We start from the raw sequence: 17,395 nt of genomic DNA, 5'->3' as shown, positions 1-17,395 counted from the left end.
TACCTGTCTTCTGTCATTTCTTTATTCCTCTCTGGCTTGTAAGCTGACACTTAGATAATCATATAAATCAATGTGTACTAATGTGTTCATTTTTAAAGAACATTTACTGAGCACTTATGTGCTCAGTACACTGAGTAAACAGAAGGAAACCTTATAATCTCTTGGCCGGGCGCGGTGGCTCATGCCTGTAATCCCAGCACTTTGGGAGGCTGAGGCGGGCGGATCACAAGGTCAGGAGATCGAGACCATCCTGGCTAACACGGTGAAACCCCATCTCTACTAAAAATACAAAAAATTAGCTGGGCTTGGTGGCGGGCACCTGTAGTCCTAGCTACTAGGGAGGCTGAGGCAGGAGAATGGCGTGAACCCGGGTGGTGGAGCTTGCAGTGAGCCGAGATTGCACCACTGCACTCCAGCCTGGGCGACAGAGCGAGACTCTGTCTCAAAAAAAAAAAAAAAAAAAAAAAAGAAAACCTTATAATCTCTTATACTAGGGTCAATTAATTATTCTTGAATTAATTGATTCATTCAATAAATATTTGAGTATTATGTGCTACATACCACATTAGACACTGAAAATTAGGAAAGGGAACAGAAAGCAAAAACATACTTTTTGGACTCAAATTGCTGACAGTAGAAGAACCATGAAGTCCATGGACAAGTTCAAATCAGTGTGTCAAGAGATACATGTAGGGAAGTAGAAGGTAAGCCCACCCAGGCTGAGGATACCCAGGAAGGCTTCTCAGAGGGGCAACTGCTAAAAATAATCTCCAAATATTTAAGGACTAGGAGTTTTCTCAGAGAAAGGGGCTAAGGCAATCCAGGCAGAAGGACCAGTCCACAGACCAGACAAGCAAGAGTCCGGGAAGGGTTCAGGATGGTTGAGAGGGGAGCAGTGAGAGATGAAACTGTGGAGGTTTCTAGATAATCTACACTAACCTGCTTCTCATTCACTCAACAATCCACATTCATCTACTTCTGTCTTTGCCATTCCACTAACATTGCTTTTAAACAATTGAGATATAATTCATATATCATAACGTTCACTCTGTTTTTTTGTTTTTGTTTTTTTTTTTTTTGGAGACAGAGTCTCACTCTGTCGCCCAGGCTGGAGTGCAGTGGCACGATCTCGGCTCACTGCAAGCTCCGCCTCCTGGATTCACACCATTCTTCTGCCTCAGCATCCCGAGTAGCTGGGACTACAGGCACCCGCCACCACGCCCAGCTAATTTTTTGTATTTTTAGTAGAGACGGGGTTTCACCAAGTTCACTCTTTTAAATTATACAATTACATAGATTTTAATATGTTCACAAAATTGTACTGGCATCGCCACTATTTGATTTCAGAACTTCTTTTTTAATCACCCCAAAAAGAAACTCCATACCAGTTGCTCCCCATTCCCCTTCTACCCTACCCCAGTCCCTGGCAACTAGTCATCTATTTTCTATGGATTTGCCTATTCTGAGCATTTCACATAAATGAAATCAGACCAGTATGTGGTCTTTCAAGACAGGCTTCTTTCACTTAGCATAACATTTGCAAGGTTCATCCATGTTGTTGCACGTATCAGTATTTCATTCCTTTTCATGACTGAATAATATTCCACTGTATGGATATACTACATTTTAAAAATGGACTTATCAGCTGATGGACATTTGAGTGTTTCTGCTTTGGGGCTATTATGAATAATGCTGCTACGGACATTCACAATGCTGCTTTTTAAAAGGTCACCAGGAACCTCCATGCCATTAAGTCCAATGGGCACATCTTTGTGGCTTCTTCTTTAAACTCTCAGGAGCACTTGACACAGTAACCAAGTGCCCTTCTCCAAAGAGCCTCCTCTCTGAGTTCCTATTTCAGCACATTTTTACTCTTTTTTCTTACATCTCTGCCTAGTCCTCTCTCTCCAATTTTGACCCTCTTCTGACCATTGTCTACACAGCATTAAGGGGATGTGTTTCCTAGGTGAGGCAGATCCCCTCCCTGCTGGAAACCATGCAATGGCTTTCCTTTGAGAATGAAGTCCAAGCTTTTCACCATAGTCTCGAGGCCTGTGTGATCAGGCTCTGGTGTCCTCCCCACTTCACCAGCACTGCCCTCATGCATCACACGCCAGTTATGGGAGGTTTTTGTTCATTGGGGTTTTAGTTTATCCAAAGCACTAAACTCATTCCTACCTCAGGCCATTCGCCTGTGGAATTTGCTCTGTGGGAAATGCTCTTCCTCCTGTGGCTCACTACATTTCATTCATCAAGTTTCAATTTAGTTTCACAGGCACAGAAAGGCCTTTCCCTGCCACCATAGTGAATAGAAATCCCTGCATTGGGTAAGCTTTGATTCAGTGCTTTGTCTTCTGCCCAGCCTTTGTTCTAAGTCATTGCTTTCTTGGAGTATGTGTGAGTAGCTAGCTGTGGTTTTGCATGTATATGTCTGCATTGTCTGAACTTGACTTTAGACTGTAAGCTCTATGATAACAGAGACCTTGTCTGTATTACTCATGTCTTATTCCCAGGGCCTATCATTTAATAGAAGCTCAGTAAATATTTGTTGGATGAAATGAAGAAATAAGTAAATGACATGGAAAATGAGTAATTAGGATTAAATAACAGGAGTCTGTATATATCTCTCAAAATCTAAAGGGATATATAATATAATAGCTGCTATTATATGATCATGCATCTAAATTTACTGCTTATTAATATACAGAAATTAGAATGATGTCAAAGGATAAGAGTTTGGACTTCTGGGCCTGGCAATCCCCATTTGTCAACCTTGTAGTGTGCTCAGAAATTTTGATCAGAGGGTTGTTAGCCTTCTACCAGGAGCCACTTTATGCCTCCATACTGTACTCATCATGGTTCTTTCACTTGGAATAGATATCTACTCTTTTTCATCTATAAAATGCCTTTTCATTGTCCTTTGTCCTGTTTGAACCCTCAACTCCATCAGGACAATTGCATCCCTCCCACCTCTCCATTCCTTCCCTGCATTTCACACCTTGGTTATTCCACGCATGACTGGATGTTGAACTGTTTGTCCCTCTCACTGGACTCTGAGCTGGCTGAGAGCAGAGGCCGGCATGTAGTAAACCCTCATAAACTACTTGAGGGGGAATGAAACTGGCTGGAGCCTCTCCAGCAACCTCACCAATCAAGGGGATCCAATTAAGAATGGATAGAAGAGACAAACTCTCAGAAAATACAATAGAACTAGACACCATGAGGTCAGACCAGCAACTCCCATTTACCCAGTGAGGTACAAGGGGAATCCCTGCCTCACACCCACTGGATCCTCAGAGCAGAGACAGAAAGAGAAATGGGTCTCTATCCAGACCTGCTACCGGAAAAATCCTGTCCTAGGTGTGCTTTTGCCACAAGGCACTAGAAGCAGAGGGCAGAATGCACTCATCCCAAGGGGAGGCTAGCAGCAGAAAAAAGACCCTGCTATCAGTCTCAGTACCTTTTTCCAACCTCGCTAAGTCATCCCTGCTGGCTTACAGAGGATCAGTGAAGGAGGTGAAAGAACAGGAAGAAGAAACTGTCTTCCCAATATTTGTGAAAGGTCAAAAATTCCTCCAAACACATACCACACAATCTGACATGCATTGGCAGGAAGTGGACAATTCGGGAAAAGGGATAAATGGCTTCTCCTGCTGTCACCTTCTTTTAAAAGGATGGATCACTTTTAAAATCATGTCTTACATTTGAGGATGAAGGCATAAGGTAATTGCATTGAAATTGTACATTACTCAGGACTTTATGCATAATCTTAAGAAATGTTGAAAAAAAATTAATGCCAGGCGCATAAGTTCAGGCCAAAAGGATAGAAAATCACCTCAACATAGATAGCTAAGTCTTCTTGCATTTATAAAGCTTTAAAAATTCTTGCTTCTTAGCAGAACCTCTGCATGAAGGGTTCATGTCATTTCAAGGCATTTTACTTGAAGTTCACAAAATGACTCAGTGGAAAAGCATGATGCCCCCAACTTCCCCCATCTCCTCCACCTCCTATAGCTGTCACTTACTGTGAGTTCTTTGCTTTTAGAAAAAGGCCACCAGCCACGCACACGTTTTTGCTGGAATATAGAGATCTTGGTCTCCTCACTTGCATTTTCAAACTTGGCAAGATCACAGGCTTTGGCAGACTTAGCTGCTCGAGGGAAACTGTTGAGGTTCATTTCCAGGGTGCCTGTGGAGAGATGACCCTAACAGTTAGGGAAGCATTTTCTAAAAGTAACAGAAGAGCTTCTCAATCACCATCCTCGTTCATTCATTCACCCTTCACTTCCTACTCATTCAATCAGTACCATATTGGATCACAACTATGTGCTAGGTATTGGGAGTACAAATAGGACTGAGCCACGTTTGGTGCCATCAAAAGATTAATCACATGGTAGCAGGTAGAAGACAAAGGAAGAGCTTGTTTTAACTCTTAAGTTAACAATACTTAACTTGCAAGCCTCAGCTGCAGGTAGCTTCACTGCTGACCACCTCGTCTGCTCCCTAAGCCTGGATTATTGGCTTCAGCCTTCCCCTGCTTTAGCACTGACAACCCCATGAGAGCCTCCTCACCCCACTTCACCTCCCTCTTGGTGTCCACTAAACCCCTCCAGGTCAGAGACTAGTCTTATTGTCTTTGTATCTACTCTCCAGGACAGGAAGTGAACCTTAGTGGGTTCCCAACACTGTTTTTCCAATGAGGGAACACAAGGCAGAGTAAGAGATTGCCATGAGTTCTATATCTCTTTAACCATTTTTTCCTATTATAAATTAACATTTGTTAAATATGGAAAATTCAGAGCATATATACATGGGCAAAAACATGAGAATGGAAAAATTTTTCATAATTTCATCCCTAAAATGTTGACCACTGCTCTGTGTATTGGTGCTTGGCCCTCTCTCTATGACTATCCCTTTCTCCTATACATATAAACGTAGTTTACAGAAATGATATTTTTCTCTTTTCACTTAATGTATCCTGTACAACTTTCCAATTCATTAGATATTCCCATATTTTTAATGTTTGCAGGACTATCACTTGAGTGTGTAAGCCAAAAATAAAATTTTAAGCCCCCCAACCATCTGAATAGACTCCTCCTCTCCACCAAAGGCATTCTAAAATTAACGTGAAAAGCTAGTTCAGGCCATTGATGGGAAGGGGGAGTCAGATATGCCTCATTACTGTTAACATCAACAAAGACCTTAAGACTCATAGAACAGACTCTTCAAGTCTGATTATCTTCTCTAAAGTCTGTTACGTTGAGGCTTCACATGCATGAAAAAACCTTGTCTTGGTCTTCACAACCCCTTATCATAATCTAGACATTCCTTTCTATTGATTCTAGGTTTTTAGACAAAAACCAATTTCCAATTGGAAAATCTTTGAATCTGCCTACGAACTGGAAGCCCCCACTTCCAGTTGTCGCTAACATACATCTTACGTGTATTGATTGATGTCTTATATCTCCCTAAAATGTATAAAACCAAGTTGAGGCCTGACCACTTTGGACACATGTCATCAAGACCTCCTGAGGTTATATCACAGGCATGTCCTTATTCTTGGCAAAATAAACTTATAAATTGAGACTTGTCTCAGATACGTTTTGGCTTACAAATGCTTACTATGTGTGAGGCACTACGGAGTGCTCTTTAATTGTGTTACAACAATTACAGCTCCGCCCCTCTCTGAAGTATGTAATATTACTACCCTCATTTTACAACTGAGGCACAGAGCAGACCAGTAATTAGCTCAAAGTTTAATGACTTTTTAGTGATAGATCAATTTAAGTCTTTTAGAATATGTAGTGGTCCATCATGTGGATGTACCATCACTCATTTAACCATTCCCTATTAATGGCTATTTGGGATGTTTCCAGGTTTTTGCTATCATAGATAGTGCTGAAATTATTAGTCTTGTAACTAAATCAGACCAAGCTCTCCAAAAGCTGAGACAAAACCCTTAACATTAATATGTGCTTGATGAAGCCACTGGCTTACCCAGGAAGTCATCTGAGGACAGCCTTTCAAAATCCCAAACCTGCAGCACCAACACAGCGGGAGTCTTACACTCCATCTTCTCTAAAGAGAAGATGTTCTCCCTCTTGGTAATGACCATTTGCTTCTCAGCTGGGAGATACTGAAACGGAAACAGGAAGCGCCAGTTGAAGTTGCCCTCTCCAGTCAGGGAGTTGTAATGCACATCTGTCTCCTGCTTGTCATCCTCCAAACCCTTTAACCACCTAAAAAAAGATTCAAAAGAATTTAAACACTCAGAGTACATTCTCCAGGCATCAGTATAATCATAAGTGATTTAGCTTATTTCAATGTGGTCACAGATCATAGTTTAAAAATCATTGTAATTAGATTCAGTTGGAAGTTTGCATTTTGACTTGAAAGAATAAAATAGGGGTCAGAGGGTCTGCCATAACAGAAGAATGGCTCATTTCAAGGCAGGGTTGGGGAAGGGTCTTCAATTGCTTGTGTAGATCTGAAGCCCCATGCAATCAAGATAGAAAATTCAGGAAATAGGAAGTGAAAATGTAATCTGAATCTCTGTCACCCTGGGAACCCTCTTTGTAAGGGATGCCACCTCTATACTTGAGTGTTAGAACAAGATTACCCACTACACTGAGGACTCTGAAATTGGGCTGCTGTAGACCTGTGCTGTCAGGCATGCACTGGGCTGGTATAGGCTTGTGTTGTCAGACCTATGCCATCAGACTATAATTGGTCCCCTCCTCCCTGGTTCTAGGCCTAGAAAGCCCAGCAGGCCTGGATTGGTGTGGCATGGAGGGTGGGAGGGCTGCCTGCACCCGTCTGGATTCCAACTCTGATTGTACCACTTACTATGTAGACATAGGTAAGTTATCTAACCCCCCTGTGCCTTTGTTTCATCTGTACACTGGAAGCAATTATAGCACCTAGTTTATAAGGTTGTTCTGAAAAATCACATGAGATGATGCCTAAATGTACCTTGGACATTCCAAATTATCTATCATGTTCTTTAATCTTAGTATTATATGGTCTTCCTCCTCCATCCCCAGCATAATGTAAGTTACAATTAGTACATTTATCCCTACTACTTGGTCCATGGTGAATTAATTGAGAAGATAAGTACTTTTTATTCAAACTAGTCGATAATTTCAAACCGTGTGCTTTCTGAAAGCAGACATCCTTCCTTCCCAGGGCAGGGAGGAGGGGAGTGAAGGCCTTTCTCTTCACAGAGGAATGTCACCACTCAGGGTATGGGCCCAATTATTTAGCTAAAGATGGTGTTCACTCAACCAATACATTTGTGGTGTCTGTTCTGAGGCAATGAGAGAGTGACGCCAGGGGAGTGTTAGGGAGCAGAGATGGTCCTTGCTTCATGGAGTCATAGTCATAGGGGAAAGGGGAGAGAGCGATATGAGTGAGTGGCAGAAGTCACTAGAGAGAGATGTGCAAAGGCCCTGTGGAAGAAGAAATAAGGATGCAGCCTTAGAAGGTCTTTCTTCTTAGTTCTTCTTCAGAGAGCAAGGGGGCATGTGGTATGAAGTGAGGCTGGAGAGAGAGAGGCAGGGGCTAGTTATTTGGGATATTTTAGGATGTATTAAGGATTTGAATCTCCGTTCAGAGAAAACGAGATGTCATTGAAGGGTTTTAAGTACAGGACTGACATGATCAGATTGTGTTTTGAAAAGATAGCTCATGTTTAAACATAGAGAGTGAACTATTGGAGGGCAAGAATGAATATGGAGAGGCCAATTTGGATGGCATTGGTATTGCTGTGGTCCCACCTAGCAAGAGATGATGGAGGAAAAGACAATGGTGGGATGTGGTGAAGATGGAGAGGATGAACAGTGCTGATGGCCACTTGGGAGGTGAAATGGACAAGCTCTGACAGCACATTAGAAATGGGGAAGTCAGTGAGCAAAGGGTCTGTAGATTTGGGGTTCTCAACCCAATGGATGATGGTGCCAGTCACTGAGATAAGAAACTGTAGAGAAGAAACAGTGTTGTAGGATTGTTTTGGTTTTAGACTTGTTCAGTTTGAGGTGCTGCTTTTGAGGAATCTACACATTGGGAACAGGAGTTGTCAAGAATGAAAATTAAAAGGTGACAACTGAAGCCATTGGTTATTTGAACTACTTGATTCAACTGAAGTGTTAGTTGAAAATGGCAGAGAGACAAAATAGTGGGAGATGAGAAGTTGGCCCAGGACAATGCTACGAGCTATTTAACTGCTAGACGGCAGAAAATGAGCTTTCGAAGGACATGGACAAGAAGTGATCAAGAGGATAAGAGAAAAAACAGATACATGTGTTGCTACAGAAGTTAAGGCAAGAAGGTGTTTCAAAAAGAAGAGATGCTTAGATGTGACAAATGCTCCTCAGACAAATGCAATAAGGACTAATTTTTTAAAACATAAGACTATTAGATTTAGCAAAATGGAGAGCACTGTCACTTTGGTGAGACCTGCTTTGGTGGCATATTGGGGAGAAAGCCAGACTGGAGTTGGCTGAGAAGCAAGTGGGAGGGAAGGAGACAGAGAGTGAACAAACATCGCCTTCATCACATTTTCCAGAAGGTCAGCTTCTGGAAGTCTCAACCCGAACTCTCCCAGAATCCTTCCATATTTCAAGCCATGGTAAAATACCTATTTACAGGATACATTAATCTTTCCTAAACTGGTGATGAGATAGCAATTTCAGAGGCTCTTAAGTCTGTTTGTTAAAATCTTATTCATGTTGCGTCATGCTCCTTCTATTACTCCTTTGTAAAACTTTAATTCACTTCTATATTTTTATTGTGAAAAAAATGAGAATTTTGAACCACCAGATGTGGTATGACTGCAAATCATTGATAACGTACATTCTGGAGACAGAATACTTCCTGTTAGGGGAAGGCAAAGAGATATTAGCATAAGGCTGAGATAGGTTTTGGTTAAGGTACAGATTTAAATCACCTGTTTTCTGATGCTATACCACCTCATCCCCCTCCCTGACTAGTGGCCAAAAGGAAGCAGAGCCAAGATGTAAAAGAGATATAAAATGCTTCCCTGGGTCTTAGGTTGTATCTGTTTTTAATCAATACCACCAGCAAACAGGAAGGTCTAAATTTTAGCTTCCCCATTAGCTTCACAATCTGTTCAAAATATTAATCTTTCATTAACAGCACCACATCACTCTGCTTCCTTTTGTTTAAAGGTAGATATCTGACAAATGTCACTGAATAAGTTTAGGTATCCAACGTTTAACTGAAAGATGTATATGTAATAAGATTTCCTCATAAAAATATTTTTATAAGCTAATAATTTTTAGCAAAATGACCAAATAAGACAAATATTAGACAAAGAAAGTGGCCTTAAAAGTAAGATGGCTCCCTTTGTGGGCTGTGGGTTTAGTATCCTCCATGAGGCATAGATTTAGTTAGGGTTTAAAAAGGTGAGGAGGGAAGGAAATGGGAGGTTGGAGTTTGTTGACAACCTTACCCTTTCACATAAATATCACTTGATTTTTGGCCTGTGAAGATATTCTCATCCTCTAAAATGACATCTTCAGTGTTCCAGATGGTCACTCTCAATTCGTATCTGGGATGGGAGAAGGAAGCATTAGGTCGATGACCTTGAAAGCTGAGTCAGTTGGTGTCTGTGTGGTTCTAGCATTGCCTTTGGTCTGTAAGTTTCCTAAAGTTTGCCAAGTTCAGAAATATTAACACTTAGGGGCTTGGTTCTGTCAGAACCAAGTATCCTAGCTGGAGACCTTAGAACTGTCAAGGACATGAATTCCTCTGAGCAGGTCTTCCTTCTCTTAACTAGCATTTTTCAGATGAGGAAGTGGAAACTCAGAAGCCCCTCCCTTAAGACAGGGGCCACCACCAGCTCCTGCAAAACTGGCCAGGTGGATAATGAGGTATGATGATCAGGTAACCTGTCAGACACCAGATAAAATGTCATGATTCTTTCGTCTGCTACCCTGGTCTCTTCCCCTAAAGCTGGGGCTACAGCTGACATACCCTTTGGGTCGCCTTGGAGAGATGTCAACAGGAGGTCCAGGTTGAGGCATATCCTTGGGAAACATGTCCACCCACATCTGCAGGCGGCCCTTGTTAAGAAAAAAAATATCTTCTTTAGCTTTGGGAGGGGGCTAGGGGACATGGGTAATTGATAATTCATGGTTTTATAAGATCCCTTTAGTAGAAATAGGTGTTAAGTATAGCTTGGTAGTTTTATAGATGTCTATTTAGCATATCTGTTGACAAAAAAGTATGTATGTATATATATATATATATTTAGGAATTAGAGCATAAATTAAGAGTAGGTGAAGGGTGAGCAAACCTTTATTGAGCATCAACTAGGGGGTAGACATAATGCTATCTATACACTTGACACACATTATCTTATGAACTCTTGCAACATCCCCACCAGGTAGATGTTACTATTCCTGTTTGACAGAGGAAAAAACATTTTGCCCATGCTTAATAGACAATATGTAGCAGAGTCTGGATTCAACCCTTGTGTGTTGACCCCAGAGACCTTGCTCTTTCTGCAAACTCCTAAGGATTAAAAAGATAATCCCAACTGTCACAAATATCATGCTTCAATGTACCTTTACCTCCATTATCTCTGTTAATGTTCACCCCAGCCAGGATTCTGTTCTATACATAAAGAAACTAAGCTCAGATAAGTCAACAAAGTGTGTCTGAAGTTCTGTGGCTAACAGTGGCAGAACAGAGCCTCCCATTCATTGCCTTGAACTCCATACATCAGATTTTACCCTGGTACAAGAGATTTAAGAGCCCATGTGAGGAGAAGCCCTGTGGATTCCATGCTAAGCTCTGTTGTATACATTCTAAGAATGCTGTCAGCTCAGGCAAGAAGGGAGTAAGGGATATGGGTTGGGATGATGGGGCAGGGGTGGATTTTATAAGAATGAGGTGGGACTCCACTAGAGCATGAAGGAGATGCAGGATTTGGATGAGGAAGGGCCTTTGGCTAGAAAATAATGGCTCTTCAGAGGAAGAGAAAATGTAAGCAAAGGTTTAGCATTTGGGAAGAAAATCAATTGAATAGAGAAAAGCAGGATGATTTATTTTCTAAAGACACATTAATATTCATCCTTAATCAAAAAGCCACATCTGACCAGCCAAGTGAAGGATCCTAGTAACCAGATGATTTCAAACACCTGGCAGTGAATTTCAGGAAACAATCATAAGCTTCTACATCTGATAATGGTTTACCCTCTCAACGCGCTCGTCCACACATGCAATCACTAGGTCTATATCCCAATAACTCTGGGATAGCAGGGTAAGTGTTCCTGACCCATTATAATCAAACTCACATGATTTTCCCCTCACACAGTGAGTGAGTCCAGAGCTGGGACAGAAGCTGGCTCGGGGTGTGAACCTGGCATGGGCCAGGGATGCAAATTGCCTGGGCTAAATTCCATCTCTACTACTACTCATCTCTATTACTCCCCAGCTGAGTAATTCAGAGTAAATTAATTGAGCTCTCTGAACTTCAATTTCCTCATTGTAAAAGTGAGGATCATAATAAGCCCATCATGAGGCTGCATTAAGGAATAAGAGGAAGGTGTCACTCCCTTGTTTAGGAAAATCCTGGTGTGTGTTCCTTATACCAGCTTGATTATTAACAGTGCCCTCGTTCACTCCCAAATGGCCCCAGTTTGGATAAACAATTCTATGGTCATCCTAAATAGTTGAGATAATTTACGTAAAGGTCCTAGTACAGGGAAGGCTCTTCACAAAGTTTATCTTGTCTTCCCTTCTGACTCCTAGCCCAGCTCTCTAGGTATTTTTTCTACACAGCTTCTTCTTGCCAGTTCTTTAAGGTAACCTACCACCTATTGCTTCTCTGGGAAAATTGTGTGTTTGTGTGTGTTATTACTAGGCTGTGTGGCTACAGATAGATTTTGGACAAAGTCCTGGGCATACCCAATGGGTTAAGTTTTTCAAATGTCCAATATTCTTCCAAAAGAGTTTGGTAACTCAAATCATAAAAAGCAGTACTAAGTTGAACACTGACTCCAGGGCAGGGCTTCTCAAATTCAGCATTATTGACATTTTAGGCTGGATAATTCCCTGTTGGAGGGAAGCTGTCTTGTGTTTTCTAGGATGTTTAATTTAGCAGCATCCTTGGCCTCTACCCACTATATGCCAGTAGCAACCCCACCTACTTGTGACAACACAAAATGATTCCAGACATTGCCAAATGTACCTGAGGGAAGGTCAAAATTGTTCCCGGATGAAAACCATTACTCTACGGTACACAAGATTAACTTTTAGGGCCAGAATAGTCTTGCCCACTACCTGCTCCATTCCTGGCTTATCCTTGTGGTACAGTGGCCGAGTTTCTATGTGTTCAGGGACCAGCCTACACCCGACTTCCGGGATATCCTCCCAAGAGTGTAAAACCTTGAGGGCCAGGTGTTCATAAGACTCCACTGTCTCATCTGCAGGAAAGAAAGACAAAGAAACTTGTCAGATGTGTGTTCCTGCAAGGAGACAGTGATGGGCTGCCACATGGATTTTTAAACACTTAGAGGCTTATTTAAATGTACCAAGGGGCTGGGTGCAGTGGTTCACACCTGTAATCCCAGCACTTTGGGAGGCCAAGGTGGGTAGATCACTTGAGGTCAGGAGTTCAAGACGAGCCTGGCCAAAATGGTGAAACCCTGTCTCTACTAAAAATACAAAAAATTAGCCAGGTGTGGTGGCGGGTGCCTGTAATCCCAGCTACTCAGGAGGCTGAGGCAGGAGAATCGCTTCAACCTGGGAGGCAGAGGTTGCAGTGAGCTGAGATTGCGCCACTGCACTCCAGCCTAGGTGACAGAGCAGGGACTCTGTCTCAAAATAAATAAATAAATAAATTTACTAAGGAACAGGGAAAGAAAAACCGAAAAAGAAAAAAGTAAGGATGGAAAGAGATGGAGAGATAGAAGGGAAGGGGAAAGAGATGGAAAGTTTAGAGAGAGGGAAATAAGACTAGTTCACAAGAGGACCCAGAGAGCAGTCTTGGTCCTGGAGTAGGGGCTCCACCCACCTCCTAAAGATCTACAGATCATAAACATGGCTTCAAGGTACTGGAGAGGGTACATTTTTGAAGGTGCAAAACTGTTTGCTAACATACTGTGAGAGGACCTGGAAAATCAGGGTGGCCCTAAGCGAGGTGGTGAAATGGGCACAATGTCCATCCATAGGGACGTCTTTTGTCTCCTCACGGTTGCTTTAGATTTCTCTCCTACCAACACCCACCCACAGGAAATGTCCTCTCATCTGCCATTCTATCAAATAAGGTTATTCATGATAAAAACTACAGGTGGAAATGATACGCACAAAACAAGACAAAAATTGTTGAATAAAACATTGACAAAGTTTAGAATGGCCTAATTTGATATAGGAAAATTGAACTTGTCTTTAAAAAAAAGGGGCCACAGTGCCCCATTTTACAGGGTGTGATCGTGATTATACATTGCATGCCTGTATAAAAATGTTTTATTTATCCCATAAATATAAATACCTATTATGTACCCACAAAAATTAAAATAATAAAAATAATTAAAATAATAAAAATAAAGGGGCCACAAAAAATCTCCCAATAGCAATAATTACAATCAGTAAAAGTTGATAGAGACAAACAAGAAATCAATGAATAAATCTTTGTTAATCTTATGAACATGATTTCAGACTTCTAGTGGGCAAAAAAGTGGTAATTGTTTAATCATGTAGAATATTGACCAAAGAACTAAGTTGGCTTAATAGAGTATATTGTGAATAAATATTTTTCTCAATATATCATTAATGTCCTATCTAAATATCAATAATCTGCATGTAAGAACCTTCAATGGGTTTCTGGGCTTGAAATAACAAGGTAAAGGAAATCTTGGTATCAAAGTGGTAGGGGTCAACATAGTGTCAAACCATCCTATGTATGGTTCAGTACTTTTGATGCAGTGACCTCATGCCCTTGGCTCATTGCATCAAAAGTACTGAACCATACATAGGACACTTTAAAGCATCAAAGGCATGAGCAAGTGACATGGTTTGGGTCTGTGCCCCTGCCTAAATCTCATGTCGAACTGTAATCCCCAGTGTTGGAGGTAGGGACTGGTGGGAAGGTGACTGGATCATGGGGGCACTTTCTCACAGATGGTTTAGCACAATCCCCCTAGTGCTGTTCTCGTGATAGACTTCTCACAAGATCTGATTGTTTAAAAATGTGTAGCACTGCCAGGCATGGTGGCTCACACCTGTAATCCCAGCACTTTGGAAGGCTGAGGCGGGCAGATCACCTGAGGTCAGGAGTTCAAGACCAGCCTGGCCAACATGGTGAAACCCTGACTCTACTAAAAATATAAAAATTAGTCAGGTATGGTGGCACATGCCTGTAATCCCAGCTACCCGGGAGGTGGAGGTTGCAGTGAGCCTAGATCATGCCGCCGCACTCCAGCCTGGGTGACAGAATGAGACTCCATCTCAAAAAAAAAAAAGGGTAGCACTTCCCCACTTTCTCTCTTCGTCCTGCTCTGGCCATGTGAGTGCCGTGCTGGCTCCCTGTTTGCCTTCCACCATGACTGCAAGTTTCCTGAGGTCTCCCCAGAAGCCAAGCAGATGCTACCATGCTTCCTATAGAGCCTGCAGAACTGTGAGCCAATTAAACACCTTTTCTTTATAAATTACACAGTCTCAGGCATTTCTTCACAGCAATGCAAGAACAGACCAACACAGTGTGACAGTATGAGAATTCTTCTGTATAATTAAATTAAATGTGATTTTTTTTTTCCCTCACCCTAAATGTATGGAAGCCTCTCTGGGATCTTTGTGTTATGTCCCAGGATGTTCATGTGGAAAATCTACGACTTGGTGTTAAAATAGGATAGTTATTGATATAACATTTATGGGGGTAATTTGGGTCATGTTCAATTATTTATGCTATATAATATTCACTTCAAGAATATTGCCCACCTTCTGACGCAATAATTCTACTTCTGTGACCTATACTATAGAAATATCAGAAACACACAAAAATATGTATAAGGAAGTTCATTATAGCATTGTCACTACAAAAAAAAGAATACAATGTGAGTAAATGCCATAACCGTAAAAAGGCATATCATCACTGATCATTTCAAAGAACAAAGGAGAATCATTATAGTCTATTGGAAATTTTAAAAGCTGGGCACAAAACTCTGTGTTTATTTATAATTCTGTAAAAATGTGATATATTTTCAAGTCACAGACAAGTGCAAGAAAATATGCCAGCAAGCAGCATGGTTGTATCTGAACTTGGGGATTATAAGTGATATTCATTATTCTCCTTACTTTTCCACACTTTCTACTATGAGCATGCATTACTTTTTTTTTTTTTTTTTTTTTTTTTTAGACTGAGTCCCGCTCTGTTGTTCAGGCTGGAGTGCAGTGGCACAATCTCTGGTCACTGCAACCTCCACCTCTTGAGCTCAAGTGATTCTCGTGCCTCAACCTCCCCAGTAGCTGGGATTGCAGGCACCTGCCACCACGCATGGCTACTTTTTGCATTTTTAGTAGAGATGGGGTTTCACCATGTTGGCCAGGCTGCTCTTGAATTCCTGACCTCAAGTGATCCACCCGCCTCAGCCTCCCATAGTGCTGGGATTATAGACGTGAGCCACTGTGCCTGGCCACATTACTTTTATAATTAGATGTCCCATAGCCAAAAATATCACTAGAATCAGGATTTTCAAAAGAGCAACACCAGCAGGATATTTTGCAGGGAGTTACCAGTGTCCTCTTCAGTGAAGATAGTTTTTCCAGAAAAGACTTGATTTCCTATCTGTATTTTCCCAGGGTGAAAGTAGGGTCCATCCAGCTTGTTGTCTTTGCAGAGCTTGGTGAGGATTTCGGTGGGTTTGGATGTGTCTCTCCAGGCATTGTATCCTTCTCTGAAAAGTGGAGGGAGAACACACTTTGAGGTCCTCACTTAAAGAACCACCCAGTATGATCTGTGCAGTTTCTTTCAGATTTAACTTGCTATTCTATGTACCTGGGGTTAGGGGTTTTGTTTTCTCTCTTTTCTGGCCAAACACAGCTTGCCTGAAAGGCAAGATTTCTGAGTAGCTTAACAGAAAAATCCTTTGAAGGTAGCTTTTTTTGTTTTTGTTTAAGTAATGTACTTTTCATTTTTTTTAAATTGAAGTGAAATTCACATAACAAAATTGACCATTTAAAAGTTGACCAATTTAGTAGCATTTAGGATATTCACAATGAGGTACAACCATCACCTTTATCTAGTTCCAAAAAGTTTCATCATCCCAAAAGAAAACCCTGTACCCAGAAAGCAGTTACTCCTCTTTCCCACCCCTCAGAGGCTTTGGCAATCACCAATCTCCTTTCTGTCTCTATGCATTTCTTTGCAGGTTATATTTGTTTAGTTTTATTAAGTCCCTAGCAGAACAGCCACTCGGCTGCTGCTTATTCCAAGTTTCAAGGTCTCTGCTTCGTCCCTCCCTTCTCCCTACCCCACCACCCCGCCAAAATCATAGTATATATCCATGTCACAGATACAGTCTTGATGTGTTGTTTCTCTAATCAGTGGTAAGTTTTTAAATCTCCCCAACCTATTCTTTCCTTAAAAACTAGCTGTTTGGTTAAAATTATTAACTTGCAATGCAGCACTCCCTACAAGCCAGGACCAAGATAAGCTTGATGTCTCTGCTCATTGGGACACCAAGTTCATCAGAATTTAAACAAATCAACATGGCTTATAAAATGGAGCTATCAAGTAGTTTTCCCACATTATGCCAGAGAATCCTGAAAAGGTCATCCAAGCCAGTTCCAGAGCCACACACAGGCCTTCCCAGAAATAGGCATGCTTGTCTTGTTTTAAAAACTTTTCAGTGAATAAAGGTTGCAAGTCCCCAGACAACTATACTGCTACCTGGCAGGTCAGCCAGGAAATTCTTCTGAACAAAAGATGCACCATTTGCCTGTGGTTTCCTTCCCCAATTTCAGAGTGAGAACAGCTAATCACTGTCTGAATGGAATTCTCTCAGGCACTTGGAAAGCTATGTAAATCCCCCAAGAGGCATATGGTTCCACTAGGGACTGAAAACTAAACAGGCTCTCTAGGCTCAGGGAAGAATAGACCAGAAAGAGAGACTGTATGAAATCATTCCACGAAGGATATAGGCGCTCAGAGTCTGTTACGGTGTAAATTGGCACAACCCTCTGGAGGGCCATTGTGACATATGTATTAAAAGTCCCAAAATGTGCATTTCTGTTAATGGAGCAGTCTGTCTACTTTGATGCATAAATATTAAGTCAATTATCAGAGAGGTGTGCAGTGGCTTTTGTATGAGAATATTCATAGCAACAATATTTATAACAGAATAAAGAAAAATACAAATGCCCTAAAATTCAG

At 41.4% G+C, this 17,395-nt stretch overlaps 1 protein-coding gene and 1 long non-coding RNA gene across 4 annotated transcripts in view; one reads left to right on the top strand and one right to left on the bottom strand.

The window, feature by feature from the left end:
* Positions 1-17,395, bottom strand: part of FER1L6 (fer-1 like family member 6) — a 195,354-nt gene that overhangs the window by 14,507 nt on the left and 163,452 nt on the right. For both annotated transcript variants that reach the window (XM_054657466.2, XM_016959831.4), the window contains 6 exons: positions 15,757-15,917; positions 12,307-12,449; positions 9,994-10,082; positions 9,470-9,568; positions 5,998-6,239; positions 4,026-4,189 (listed from right to left, as the gene is read on the bottom strand). In XM_054657466.2, the coding sequence (XP_054513441.2) occupies positions 4,026-4,189; positions 5,998-6,239; positions 9,470-9,568; positions 9,994-10,082; positions 12,307-12,449; positions 15,757-15,917 (898 nt within the window). The remainder of the gene's footprint in view (positions 1-4,025; positions 4,190-5,997; positions 6,240-9,469; positions 9,569-9,993; positions 10,083-12,306; positions 12,450-15,756; positions 15,918-17,395) is intronic.
* Positions 1-17,395, top strand: part of LOC134810692 (uncharacterized) — a 125,743-nt gene that overhangs the window by 64,365 nt on the left and 43,983 nt on the right. The gene's annotated exons all lie outside the window — the stretch shown is intronic.

The sequence above is a fragment of the Pan troglodytes genome, chromosome 7, assembly GCF_028858775.2.
Source record: "Pan troglodytes isolate AG18354 chromosome 7, NHGRI_mPanTro3-v2.0_pri, whole genome shotgun sequence".
NCBI classification, from domain to species: domain Eukaryota; kingdom Metazoa; phylum Chordata; class Mammalia; order Primates; family Hominidae; genus Pan; species Pan troglodytes.
Note: the sequence above shows the minus strand (reverse complement) of the source record. Positions and strands in the feature narration are given on the sequence as shown.